This window comes from Haliaeetus leucocephalus, unplaced genomic scaffold, assembly GCF_000737465.1.
Source record: "Haliaeetus leucocephalus isolate CR32 unplaced genomic scaffold, Haliaeetus_leucocephalus-4.0 Scaffold262, whole genome shotgun sequence".
NCBI lineage: Eukaryota > Metazoa > Chordata > Aves > Accipitriformes > Accipitridae > Haliaeetus > Haliaeetus leucocephalus.
This window is the reverse complement of record NW_010972698.1, coordinates 226892-241372: the sequence shown is the minus strand read 5'-3', so window position 1 is coordinate 241372 and position 14481 is coordinate 226892. Positions and strand designations below refer to the sequence as shown.

General features: G+C 48.4%; 1 protein-coding gene across 1 annotated transcript in view; it reads left to right on the top strand.

Moving 5' to 3' along the window:
* GABRA3 (gamma-aminobutyric acid (GABA) A receptor, alpha 3) overlaps window positions 1-10282 on the top strand; it is a 60692-nt gene extending 50410 nt beyond the window's left edge. Inside the window, exons 8-9 of the mRNA XM_010568901.1 lie at window positions 1763-1974; window positions 9726-10282. Of these exons, the coding sequence (XP_010567203.1) occupies window positions 1763-1974; window positions 9726-10055 (542 nt within the window). The 3' untranslated portion in view covers window positions 10056-10282. The remainder of the gene's footprint in view (window positions 1-1762; window positions 1975-9725) is intronic.
* The last annotated feature ends 4199 nt before the right edge of the window (window positions 10283-14481 follow it).

Below are 14481 nucleotides of genomic sequence, written 5' to 3'. Positions count from 1 at the left end.
CACAGGTCTGGACCTTGTTCCCATGCTGTGGACTGGAACAGGATGTGGGGAGGGTCACAGGTGGCTCTGCACCCTCCTAAATGAACTAGAAGGGAATCATTATGGGTTTTGTGTTTACTGGGGCTTGTGAAATGTAGGTCATGAACAAGCTTTAAAATTTACAGTTGACCTCAGCTTCTTCCCGTTAGCACAAGGTTGCCTTCCTTTCCCTGGTGAGGCAAATCCTACAGTGATCCCCAGGATGGAGTGCAGCTGCAGGGAGCTGGGCGGTTAGTATGACCAAACTGGTTTGCACCATCCAGACTGCAAGACCTGCATTGAACTGTGATAACAGTGAAGAAGAGAGGCTACGGCCCCTTGGCACCCACTTTTTGGTGTTTTCACCCAACAGAATGGAAAAGGGGAGGCTCAGGCAGAAACCACATGGAAAATAGGACCAGCTCAGGCATATAGAGAGTCATTAATGAACTTTCCTCACTCATCTATCTGTGAATCATTTGCAACTAAACCCCACAGAGTGCACAGGCGGACCCCATGTCTCTCCATGACCCAGGTGGGCTATTACATCTGCAGCGGTTCTGGAGTATCTCTGCACTCCTGACACTGGGGGCGAGCCCTTCTCTGAGGATATTTGATTCCCTCCTATGTTATCCTGAGATTTGCAATTAGACAGGTTTCCTCGAGTAGCAGCTCAGACTGAGCAAGAAAGAGCTGACTGAAAAATTAAAACCTACCTTTGTGAAAAATGTCTTTGCTCCCAAATTGCCTTGCTTTCCTATTAAGAAAATAATGAGAACTCAAATTTTTTATTCTTTTTTGCCCCTCAGAGCATATTGTCAACAATATTATTGAAACTCTTCAATTACCAGGAGAATGGCTTAGGGGAAGTGAAAATTAGTCAATATTTTTATAATGCATTTTTAATTGAAGAGCACATTATTGGGGAAAATGGATAGCAATGGTTGCTTGTTTTAAGGAAAAAAAGCTTTAAAAGGCATTTTGCAACAGATCATTTTTTTAAGATATATCATTGTGACACTCATTCTGGCAGCTTGGGCCACTGACGGGTGCCTGATTGTGCCGACAGGACCCAGGATCCCAGATGTCCATCCATGGAGGTCACAAGACACTATTTCCAAAACGTTGAGAGAACCACATTGGATAAGTGGCCAGTTTCTGGTCCTCTGTGAAGTTCCCAACCATCTGGCTGTCCTTTTTACTGTTATTTTATTATTTGTCTTTCATTGCAAAAGCAACCAGAGGCTTCTCCATGGCATATTCTACATGAGGGAGCTGGGTCTAGCATCATGCAACTTACCCTACTAGCAGACAAGGAATTGAATGCAGGTGCCTACCTATGAGCTAGGACTCTTTTATAGTGAGCAGAGATCTAGTTGATGGAGTTTGGGCAAGATTAATTTCATCCTAATGCAGATGTTTGCCATTGATTATACAAATTGGAGATATTCAAAACTGAACCAGAGAAGGCCCTTGAGCAACCTGAAGTTGGCCCTGATTCGAGCAGGGGTTGGACAAACTGACTTCCCTTCCAACCTGGACTGTTTCATTACTCTATGAGTTGCACCACAGACTTGTGCTAGGTAAGGCTCCCCTAATTACAGCAGGAATGTGGGCCACATGGCTTAGAGCATGGCTTCTAAATTTACATGATGGAAATGCCAACTGTGCGGTTTGAGGAGAAACTGGGTGGGTACAAGTGTATGGTCTCACACCATCCTTGTCTCCTGCTGTGTTTCCATAGGTGTCACCACCGTCCTCACCATGACCACACTAAGCATCAGCGCAAGAAACTCATTACCTAAAGTGGCGTACGCGACGGCCATGGACTGGTTCATAGCCGTCTGTTACGCCTTTGTGTTTTCTGCGCTGATCGAATTTGCCACCGTCAACTACTTCACCAAGCGCAGCTGGGCTTGGGATGGCAAGAAGGTGCTGGAAGCCCAAGAGATGAAGGTCAGCCCTGTGGCCAAGGCTGGGGGGGGAGCGGGTGGTGAAGAAACACTGCACGAGAGAGCTGCGCTGGGGCCAGGAGTGGGTAACATGCAGCCCCGCAGCACTCCGGGAGGCTGGATGCTACTTACTGGGGTCCTCAGCTCAGGTCTCAACTGGAGTGGTTCTTGAGGGTCGAGGGCGGAAGGGCTTGGAGGGCTGGCCACTGTGCTTAGCTGGAGAAAAACACCCAGGCCTGACTGCTCACTTTTCCCTCCGTCCTTCTGCACGACCATTTGCCGGTGGAAACATGAATGCGTGCATGTTTTGGTCTTGCTCCGCTGGTGGTCTCCTCTCCTTTCTTCTCCCTCCAACCCATAAATGTCACGTTCCATGTTGCTAGCATGCCACACAAACCGAAGTAGGCCATGGGATGCTAGCCTCACCAATGGAGATGGTCCTACTCCGCTGTGTCCCCTGTGGCTGGTATCCCTGACTGTAGGTCTCCCCTGGCACGGGCAAGCATGGTGCAGTGATGGGAAGGTCTAATGCTTGTGCTGTTGCCCGCAGCTGCCGGCAGCTGCTGCTTTGTAAGCTCGGGCAAAGAGGGTGGGTGGGAAGCAAGCAATCAGAAACGGCAACTGGCAGTAAATTAGTGCCTAGCATCACCCACGTTTTCCCTTCTCACTCGGGATCAGCCTCTCTGGCAGCTTCCTTCCTGACAGCCACCGCTACCCCTGCTCGTGCCCCCTCCCTCCTAACTGATTTAATCTCAGCTGCGCGGAGAAATCGCTTACTGTAGCATGCTGCTCCTTGTTTATATTTATTGAATCAATTTGAAAATCAGCTTTGTCCTTGTTCTTGGTTCTGGAGCCTTTATATTTTTCTCCTTTGCATTTTAATGTGTTGTTTAAATTTGTTGTGGGGCTGTATGCAAATACCTGGCAGAATTGCAGTAACTTTTGGGAAGACAACAGCCAGTCATCTCTCTGGTATGGAGGTCAAAGCAGGAGAACAGAGGCCTTATGGAGAATCACAGCCATCACTGGGTGTTGAATGCCTCTCTCTTGTGTTTCTTGGAATCTCTCTTATCTGTTTGCTTTTGCAGCTGTGGTCTAAGCAACAGACTCACGGCAGAAAGGCTCCAGAGGAGGCCAGTTGATGGTCTTCCACTTCCATCGTGAACAATAACGCTAATCTGGCCTCTAGAGATGAGAGAAGCCTTTCCCGGGTCATTGGCATGAGCGAAGGATCAGAACAGGTCCTCAAAGCAACCACATCCCTTTCAGGGACAGGAAAATCAGCACAAAATCAGGATTCACTGACTTTGCTCAGCCTTGAGCAATTATGTGAACTGGGCACAGCCAAAAAAGCAGCAAAGGCTCAAAAGCTTGTATTTGTCACAGAAGAAGCACACTCCTTAATTTATTCATTGACCCAGCACTGCAAGACTAACAGTGCTGAAACAATAGGGTAAGAGCAGGCAGAATGTTTGTGCACATGGTAATCAAACAAGAAAACAAAGGAGGACCAGGAATGTTTCAGAGGGAGTGCTCTTTGCGAGTTTGCTGCTATTGGTATTATGCTGGAGAATCAGGAAGGACTCCAAATTTGGAGATGTTTTTTCAAGCTAACCCTAATCTTTATCTTAGAAGGCTAACCCGCTCCCATTCTCTGCAGCTCAGAGAGCTCCCTGAAGAGTAGTGGGCTTCCAGGGAGCTTGGGAATACGATGTGTCACCATATTTGCTTTTCATCTTTATTCCATTGAATATTTCCAAGCAGTGAATTTGCTACGCAATGAAGGTGCCTCATTGGCTCAGTTTCAGCCTTTAATTAGCTCTTCTTGAAACAATTGACAAGCCAGGTGGTGGAAACCACAAAAGAAAGAGGAGGCAAAAGAATAACTATTGGCATTTTAAAGTGTTTGTATCAGGAGTAAAACTACCAGTGACAAGCCCAGGCTGAGCCCTGGTCTCTGGAGAGCCTTCCCCCCAGCCAAAAAGAATGCTTTTTATTGATGTGATGGCAAGGATCCTCACTCCAGGTTTGATTGTTTCATTGCATGAACATGAAAAAAAAATCAATAAGCATCAGCCCTTCCCTCACCTCAAATGTAGGCAGCACTAATGCTTCCCATCCCATTTGAAAGAAATCACTACCTTGCAAAAGCTGCTGGTTGGTGACAGGCACTCCCAGCATGTTCACTGTTTCAGGGCTGGTTCCATTCTGTCCTTCTCCCCTCCAGCCAACCCATCGGTTTAGATGGGAACAGAGCATTTTTTCCGGTAGAATCTATCATGATGGGCTGATCTTGGTGAACTGCTGATCTCTGCATCATAAATGATTATGATGATGTTCTGTCTGTAGCCACAGCTGAGTTGTGGTTCTAGCTGGGAGCTACTCTGCACATTCTCTGCAGTTCTCCTCTAATGAAAGGCAGGCAGATATCACCATAGATGTTACCAAAAGTCCCTTTAACATGCACTCTGGTAAGATTTGACTAATGCTTCTTGGACCCAAATATTTTTCAAACCTTTCCTGCCTGCCACCAGTAATCACTAATTGTGGATGAAGGATTTCCTCTCCCTTTGTATGGCAGAGTGGCTGCAACCAACCTAGAGGTGCAGATCAAATTGGAGAGAGGTATCTGAATCCAGTGTGGAAAACTCGTTAGTAAAGATGATTTTAAAAAAAACATCATCAGGAGGAAGGTGGGAGATGGCGGTAGTTGGGGACGAGTGAGAGGCCAAAGAGATTGAAAGATGAGTGGTTTCAGTAGCCAGGAAAGCTCTTTATCTCCAGCATCCTCAAAATATCTTGTTAAAAGGATCCACTTCAGGACAGAAGGGCTGTGTTTGAACAGAATGAGATCCATTCATCCATCCATCCCATCCCATCCATCCGTCCCAACCATAAGGATGGCCATCTCTGGAGCCAACAAGGTCACTTTCTGAGCAGCTGTTACAGTGAGGATCCAGAGAGACAACTATTAATGGTGACTTTGCCACTGGGAAACTCATGAAGTCTGCAAGGATGACATTTACCAGGGAGTTCCCTGCAAAGAAGTGTTGTCTGTTCCTCAGGATGGAAGGTGCTTTGGATCTTTGGAAGATGCTTACTTAAACCCACTTCTGCCTGCAATGCCATGTCTATGCATAAAATCTGGTTTAGCTCTGTATCTGTGCTTGTGTGACATTGCTCTGAAATCCTGGGTGGCAAGAATCAACAAAAACAATACAAGTAGCTGCAGTCAGACACATGAAAACAAAGAAAGACACAGTTTGGATGGAGGAATAGTCCTGGATCTTTATCCTTCTCATCCTTAAGACAATAATCCTGTAGTGCATGGTGAGAAGGTTAGGTCCAGGCTTTTTATATACTTTTCACATGTCTTTTCACTAAGAGAAAGTCACCAAAAAGCATCCTCCAGACTTCTCTTGATATGATCATCATGGTTTTCTTTCTTGTATTTTGGAAGTGATGGGGATGCTCACCATATGCACTAGGTGTCTTTTCCACTGACTGAAGCCTAGCTCTTTGTCCAACTCACTCTTCAGCAATTCTAAAGTTTGCCCCTTGATCCAGGTCACTTGGGAATCATTCTTCTTTCTCCTTTGTTTCTTTCCATTTGTGGCATCTTTGTTTCAATCCCCTCCTTGCCAACAGAGAGGAACTAGAACCAACCTTGACAGGCCACCCTTTTCCACCAGTTTGAAGTCTTACAGACTCATGGGCTGTTTCAGACCCATCTTTTTTTCTGCCTCACTATGGTAAATATGTTTTTGCTGGGACTTTCCCTTGCTGACCATGCTCTGCAGCCCATGTGTCCTTTGTCCTACTGCGCTTGCAATCACCTGTAGCTCTTCATAGCACTGCAAGTGATTTATGTTCTCAGCATCTTCACTAGAGTCCATGTATCATTCAACAACATTTCACTGTCTTGCTCTCAACACTATCTGCGTGGTGTATTGGGCTGATTATTGACTCCATCCAACCTCTGAGTCTGTCTGGTGATCCAGGGAGCATAAGATCATTAGGCTCAGTCCCACGTAATCTGAATGAAGAGATGGGAGGGATGAGTGATGCCAAAGGCTACACCAGTGGCTGACAGTAACCTGGCATTGACGTAGCCTGCTTGTTAATGCCAGATTGCATTGTTTGGAGTCTTTGCCTCTGCTCAGGGTACAGGCATCTCAGTGTAAAACACTTTGCAGCTATTATCTGATAGGATCAAGTCTCTGGCATGCTGCTGAGGCGAACTTTGGCTGGCATGAGGAAGGAGTAACATGTTTGCTGGAACAGCAACTGCAGTTGTTGGGCTTTGAATTGTAGGATACAAGTATGTCAGAGACTAGAGCTGCTTGGAGATCAATAAAGTGACTTTTCTGTAGAATGGCAAGTGGCAGATACCTTGCATTTCTCAAGTACTGAAGATATTAGTGATGGTGACCTTCAGAGTGGCCTGTCAGAGGGATAGTGCTTCCAACCCAAATTTCTAGCCGAGGAGCAGGTGCAGAGAACTGTATCTCCAGCAGATCATAGGCAGAACCAGTAGTTCCCATAATTTAGATGTTCAGCCATTAGCTCCTCAACAGAAAGGCTTGAAGACAAGAATATTTAACAAAAATGCTGTTATTTTCCAGTATGTGTGTTGTGGAAGAACTTGTCAGACTGCAATATCCAGGGAACATATTTATCTCTAGACCAGCTTTCACAGCTTTTCCCTCAGGATAGCAGCGCAGGGGCAGCTTTATGCAGAGGTTCAGTCTCCCTGTGCCCAAACAGGGCCGTAAATGCAGGAATTGCTTTGCAACATAGATGTTTTAAATGGGACAAGTTTTCAAAGCAAATGTGGGGTTGCCTGCTGTTTTTCTACTCTTTCCTTCTGTTTCAGTATGTCGTGGAACTCCTCACAGATAAAGGTGCAGGGGGAAGGCTGGGGGCTACTTTGCAGCTGACAGCAATAAGCACATTTTTCTTTGTTTGATTGTCAAAATCTTGCCCAAAACACTTACTTGTAAAGCACAAGCCAGTAAAGTTCAGACTGAACCATTTCTTCTGACATCTCAGGAGCAGAGCACATACAGAGCACACACATGTGCCTTGGTGTAGGCAGTGTGTGCTCTGGGTGCTTCCCAAAGGCTACCCAGGCTCCCAGCTCTGACCAGGGCAGAAGACTCCATAGGCAGCTGGAAAAAGGCCCTGGCTGTAGGCTCCCAAGCCTCTGCAGTACCTGAACAGCTTCATCTGAGGTCCAGAGAAGCCCAAGTTGATGCTGGGGGGCTCTGGATCACACTAATAGGAGCAGTAGCTTGCTATCACCATCCACAGCATTCATATTTGCCTGACTTTGCTCTGTTTCAGCCTGCTGTTTTCAGATGCCTTTGGCCAGGCAAGACGAATCCACTTTCCAAGCTCTGGGGCAGAAAAGCTAGCCAGGTTGAAAATGTCATGTCACTTGTAGTCATCTTATTCCTGTAACAAATAACACAGCTGATTAATACTAAAATAATCACAGTGCACTTCAAATTACATTCTGTGAACAACAATCTGGTTTTCATTTCATTACTGATTATTAATTATTTTATTACCTCCTGTAGCTCTGTTAATAAGTAATCATACTTAAGCTTATTTAAATATTTTAGAAGGTGAAACATCTTTAGTCCTTTATTTGCTTCTTGTCAGCTCTTTAGCAGGAAAAGTTCACCTGCTGTGCAGGGGGTACAAGTTAACATGGCTCTAATGATTGCAGAAATCAGTTGCTCAGTTAATCGTTAAAGATCATAACACCCACTCCCATAAAAGACTATGAATATGGTCTGATCAGTGGTTTAATCTGATCTGGAGTCTGAAGGCATTTAGACCTCCTTCTAACAGCAAGGTAATTTCTGTAATTGCTGGCATTATTACAAGGCTGCAGGCCTGGCTATGATGTTATTGGAGGGGGGTTTAAAGATTGCACAGAGGTCTGCTTTTAGTGTCCCTCTGAAAATCACTGTGGAAAATTATTTCCTAAGGTACCCAGAAATATCCATGGTGATTGTGGACACATTTAAACTGGAAGTACAGTATGAAAGCTAAAGCCCTTGGAGTATCTCTGCAGAGCAGACTGGGCAAATGTGGCCTTTGCAGCTCCCAGTGCTACCCAGCAATGCTGTCTGCTACCAGTTCCCAGGCTAGGGTAGGGAGATGTACAGGTCCTGCTGGCTGCACACTCTCCCCTTCTCCTGACGATCACTTTGTACATAGTTCCCTCACATGTACATGCAAGACCATGCCAAGCACCCCTGGGAAATGCCCGGATGAGCCTTACCTTGTGTTTCAATTGCTTTTGAATAGAAAATGAGATCCAAAGTCACACCTCCTTCTCAGTTTAGGTATTAGATCCCCACCATGAGTCATTGCTGTATCTAATGCTGGCTCTTCTGTAATTACAGCGGACACCACATGGAGTACATGAGTGCTGGGATGTGTAGGATGCCTGATGTTTGCATATGAATAGATTTCATTCGGTGGGCTTCTCCTGGTAGACCTGGATTGCTTTATATGATATGGTCTACGGTGCAGCTGGTCTCAGGCCCCTGACAGCAACAGGAAGATCCCCAGAGTGGGGGTAACACCTATCATGACTTCCTAGCTCCGTCTTCCTGTCCACTCATCTTCATTAACATCTGAACTGTCTGTCTTCAGCATCTTCCATCATCCTTCAGTACATTGTGTCTGTCACGTAAGTGCCTCTTTTGCCATTTGCTATGCAAGCCCTCCTTCCTTCCCCACGGACAGCGTGGCTAGTCCTGAAATCCAGGGCTAGTGCAAATGCCTTCTATCTGTTCTGTATCTTACCTGGGTAGGTCATGAGGTGCTCTAAAGGGTCCCAGAGAAATTTTGGACATTGTGATGTTAAGTTGTGAGGTATTCCTGTGAGGTATTTGGGGCACTGAGGCAGTGTATGATATGGCCTTGTAATATGGTGCAAAAGTATTGCAATGCTGTCACCCACATTCTTAAAGCCCCACTGGCTTTCTGCTACTGCTACAAAAAAAAAAAAAAAGAACTATAATCCTCTGTCATGTCTCCTCCTCTCACCTGACCCAGGAAGCAGGCCAGCAAAGCAGAAGATCAAACTCTTCCTCCAGGATGACCACACGGGGTGTCATTCTTTTCTAGAGACTACATTCCTGCATCATCTCTCCATGGCTGAACCTTACATGCAACAGAAAACACTGCCCAGTTGAGAGAGAAAACAAGGAGTCTGTGTAGTTTGAGCCTGCATTCACTTATACTAAGCTGGTGATATGCAACATAGACCTGGCAGCTCTCAGCCATTCAAGGAGTCACCTGTCTGGGGCAGCTACTACTCAAGCACAGCTGCACACACCTTTTTATACAGCTACTCTGATCTAAGGGGCTGCAAGGAGGCTACAAACCCAGCTAGTGGCTTCAGTTACTTGACTTGCAGCAGGACCTAGCTGCCAGGCCAGGACCTCTTTGTGCTACGTGCTGCATGCCAGGCTTACACGGAGTAGCTGGTCCACCCTAGTCCAGCACGTCCTTATGCTCCAGCAGCCCTCAAGTGGCAGATGTCATGGGTTCTGGCCATCTTCTCACCACATCTTCCTTCCCTTCCACAATGCCTTCTTGGTCTCTTGCTCCTCACACCCTTTTCCATCTTCTCATCTGGGCAAGCAGGTAAACTCAGAGGACAAAATGTTCTCCATGCAATTCTACAGTCACTTCACCTCAATTATGTTTTTTTTCTTCCACCTTCCCTAGAAAAAAGAGCCAGTGGCACTAGCGAAGAAAACCAACAACACCTACAACATTGTTGGCACCACATATGCCCTCAACATTGCCAAGGACCCTGGCCTGCCCACCATCTCCAAGAGTGCTGCTGCCACTGCTACTGCCACCAACATACCCCCCAAGATGCCCCGCATAGAGGAGAAGCTCCCAGAGAGTAAGAAGACATACAACAGCGTCAGCAAGGTAGACAAGATGTCCCGCATCGTCTTTCCAGTCCTCTTTGCTATTTTCAACTTAGTCTACTGGGCCACATACGTAAACCGGGAGTCAGCTATCAAGGGAATGATCCCCAAACAATAAAACCAGTCACACAAACCTTCCATCAGTGAGCACCATCCAGGCAGGAATTCTCCAGGGCTTTCTTCTTTCCTGTTTTGTTTAATTATTATTGTTCATTTGATATTATTATTATTAGATCGTTCTTTTATAATGTAAACAAAACGGTGATTTTAATTTAATCCCGTATACTTTAGTTTCATTTTACTTTGTCTCTGATGATGAAAGGAAAAAAAACAAAAGGATCATAACAAGTTGTGCCTCTAACATCGTGAGTCTGATGTCCCCCATCTGTCCAAGTCACCCTGTGCTTCCGTTTCTCCTCCTCTACCTCCTGCTGTTCCCATGGTCTGCATGCCACTGCCATTTCACGCTCCACTCTGCTGAGGGCTGCTGCTGCAGTCCACCCCCTTCCTCCTCTTCTGCGATGGACTGCCCTAGCATGGTGGATGCTCCTGGTGGCCTGGGCTCAAGGATCTGGAGGCCTCCAGAGTCAGTCTGTCAGCTGGGCTGCTGGCACTTTGTGCTAGGTGGTACTCCCCAGGCTGTGGATGCAGGTGAGCTGGTCCACTGAGGGAGCAGTGCAGTGTGGGCCAGCTTGTAGCCCAGTGCCTGCTGGGGGCAAACCCACCATTGCTGTGGTCCATGGAGCCATTGCAGTGGTGGAACAGGGTGGCAGCATCTTGTAGGTATGTACAGGGCTTCTTCCTCTCTGTCTTCACCAAACCCAGCTGCTGGTTTCCTCCGTGCCTCTCCCCAGACAAGAACTGGTGAGAAAGGTCTTGTCTGTCTGCCATCCTGCACTCCTGGGGCAATTCATGTTAGAGGGTGGGTTGGTTCCTACCAGAGAAATAATTTTTTCCAGGGTCAGTCAGGAAGTGAAGACAGGAGCTTTATAATGCCTTGGAGGAGACAGTAGCTGTGAGGCTGCATGCATTCAGCATCAGGACTGGAAGCCATAGAGTTTGTGTTCAGATGGGTGGTTTATCACTTTCTCTTGGCCCAATCCACTTATCCTTCTTGGCATCTCCTCTCTGTCCCCGCCCCTTCTTCCAGCTCCCCATTCATCTTCCTTTGGCTACTCAGCAGCCCTCTGTAGTATCTCACTGCTCACAGGTGGATTTAGGCAAAGAAGCCCCTACCTCTCAGGTGATCCACACTGACAGGGAGGAGCACAACCCAGGGGAGTCCAGCTCGTGGTGCATCCCTGCTCCAGTGCACCAGAGCAGCAGTGATGTTGGTTCAGGCCAGCCCGGGTGCAGGCTGTTTCCTGTGGGACACACTGGGGCCACCTGTGGAGGTGAGTCAGGGGACAGTCGGTCCCTGAGTACCTCCCTGCCCCTGCTGAACAGATGCAGCTGAGCATCCTTAGCACCATGGGAGAACAGCAGAAGGCATTCTTTGAAACAGCAGGGTGATACTGCTGTCCTGGAGAGCCATGTGAGCCAGGTGCCATCCCACAAAGCCATTGAGATAAGACCCAACTCTAACACCTGCATGCTCTTCCAAGGAGAGTCCTCCAGTGCCTTGGAGAGAGGCTTTTTCTCCCTTCCTGGCCACTACAGTCAAGGACCCAAACCAGTGGTCATCCCCTTCCCAGCAGCAGCACAAGATGGTGGCATCCAATCATCTGTCCCCACTCCCTGGTGCCCAGACCCATGGACACACTGTCCTGCTACAAGGAAGGACATCCTGTGCCTGGTGAGTTCTCATCCCTAGGACGTGGGCAGCACTGATCCTGCCAGCAGCCCTGCTCCCAGGGTGGGATGCACCCCCTCTTTCCTGGCCCCCCTGAGCTGCCCTCAGCACATTTCGGGTGCATGCAGACAGGCCGAAGCCCCAGCACCCCGATGGTGATGTCTTCAGTACTGCTTTGAGCTGCTGTGCCGAGTTCAGTTTACCCCTGCCCATGCAGGAGCAGGGCTGAGCACAAGGCACAGGATTTGCCCCACCTGGAATATCCATGGGGATGGCAGGACGGAGCATGGAAGACCAGGGCACTTTGTCCTGCAGCATGGGTGACACTGGTGTGTGTCCTGCCCATCCCTAACCAATCTTGCTGGCTCACCAGCAGTGCTGTCGCTCCCCCTGCCTTCAGCTGCGGTGAGGAGGGGAGCCCTGAGACATTTAGCTCAGCCCCTGGTGTGTTCAGTCCACAAGTGCATCCACACCAACAGGCAGCATCAGGCAAGAGGTGGCAACCTCCCCGCCCAAGCCGATGCTAAGGAAACCAGCTCTCTCCCCATACTCCCCCACAGCATCCGCCCCCCAAACTGGCCATGACATTTCTACAGTGCCTTTCATCATCGAGGGCTCCCTGCTGGGTGGTGAGGAGGGGAAAGCCCAGGAGCTCTCCCTCTTCGCGCCCAGCATCGGGTTGTAGGAGCAGAGGGAGACTGCACCATCCCCAGCCGTTCTGCTGGGCAGGGGGGACATCCCGGCTGCTTTTGCACCTGGGGCACCCGGTTCCTCCTGGCACTGGCCTCCTGCTGCTGCAGCCACCCCGCTCTGACAGCCCGGCCGCCCCAGCGCTGCCCTGCCGCGGCCCCGTACCCTTCGCCACCGAGGCTCCTGTGCTCCTTCCATGGGAGCACCGTCCCCTCCAGCAGCGAGTGCCATTGCTGCCACCCTTCTGCTCCCCGGGCTGTCCGGTGGGAAGTGCTATGCTAACCAGTCGTGAGGCTGTTTGTTTTGGAAACTACTTGGATGTCATTTTCTTAAATAAGCGAGATGAAGTGCATCTCATAAAACATTCATGTCACTATAATACTCAGGCCTAAGTGAATGGAATAGAAACCCTATAAAAAGCAAAACAAACACAATAAAATGGTAACAAAGAGTATATTGTGTTTACTAATGGAATTACATCAAAGGCAAGTTTAAATACAGGATCCAGTGACTTAGCTGACTTGAGCTGGCCTCGCCGTAGAGGTGGTCTCCTCTGCAAGCCTGGGCATTCCCCAAAATCCCTTCTATCCCGAGGGCCACATCCTACTGCACATTGCCTTGCTACATGTTCCTGTGTCTGTTGATGCCTGCTTCACAGAGCTCTCTGTAAACTGTCAGGTCTTACCATTAGCTTCTTGGCAGCCCAAGCACCTGTAGGCACTGCCTTTGTTGCCCACCCAGGGCACAGTGCAGCAGGGTGATGCTCAAGGTGCCGGGGCTGGACCTCTCTGCGGTGCCAGGGACAGCACTGGGGCAGCATCTGAGCCTCTTCACTTACTGCAGGTGATCCGACCTGTCTCGCCAAACTGTTGGGGTGAATCTCCTGCCAGTCTCTTCCCCAGTCCTTTCCTCCCTGCAACGCCAACATTCTTGTCCGTCCCCAGGACACAACCCACCGATCTGGCTTGCCGGTGACACCCGTCTGCTGGCTCATCTTTGCTCTTCCTGACTCCAGAAACTTTGCTCTCTGCCTGATAAAAGGCTCCCTTCCTGGATCTGTGTTAGCACGCCTTGAAAGCCAAGTCTATTCCCACCGAAGCCTGGCACTGGCTTCAAGTCTTTTTGCCAGCTGGAAGCAGAAATACCGGCATCCTTTGGTTAAAGACAACAAACCAAACAGGATTTGTAGTTTGGCTTCCAAGCAGGGAAGCATTTCGGGAAGATAGTTATAAATAAGTGGTTTAACATCTCCTGCCAGCAGACATCACAGAGAAGATAATGTTCTTTTTTTTTTTAAATCTGTCAGCAGCTCAAATTGGGACGTTTCCTTCCCAGCTAACACCAGGCTGCTGATGGGGGCTTCATCTAAGAGCACACCAGGCCAGAGCTAACCTAGCATCAGTTACTGGGGTTTACTGCTTGCTGTGATGGTATCTAAGGGCTCCATTTTTATAATTGTTCCTGTATAGGAACAGATCTGTACTTGGCCATTGATAATCTAATCCACAGTTGTGCACGGAGTGGGCACTTCATTTCGCTGTGAACCTCAGTACTCCAATATTTCTTTTCTTCTGGCAAGGCCCAAAGCCTCCCTGACTTGATGAGCATCTCCCAGGCAGGAATTAGAAGTCTCTGAGGGTGATAAAAATGATCTGTTCAGTCTGTGCTCCTGTTCTGTAGCTTGCACCACCTGGGACACAAAGAGTGCAGTCCAAGCCTGCAGTTGCATTTCGCCTGAAAATGTCAGAGGGACATTTTGGCGCTGGCAGCTTACCTCTTCCCTCCTCTGTAAACTGCATATGGGCAAAAGCAGTGTGGCTTTCAGGAGCTCTGTGCCCCAGGGAGGCAGGGGACGGTTCGGCTGAGGTCCTCTGAGCAGGCAGGGGAGGCAGCACGTGGTAGCTGTAAGCGCCGTGTTAGTGCTGTGACATTTCTGCAGGGTGACATGAGAAGGATGGGGGAGAAGTGGTCCCTTGGTGCCACCTGTTCTTCCAAAGGGCTGATGGAGTTATCCCCATACAATACCTCAAAAGCTTCTTGAACATCACCAAGCAGGACGGTG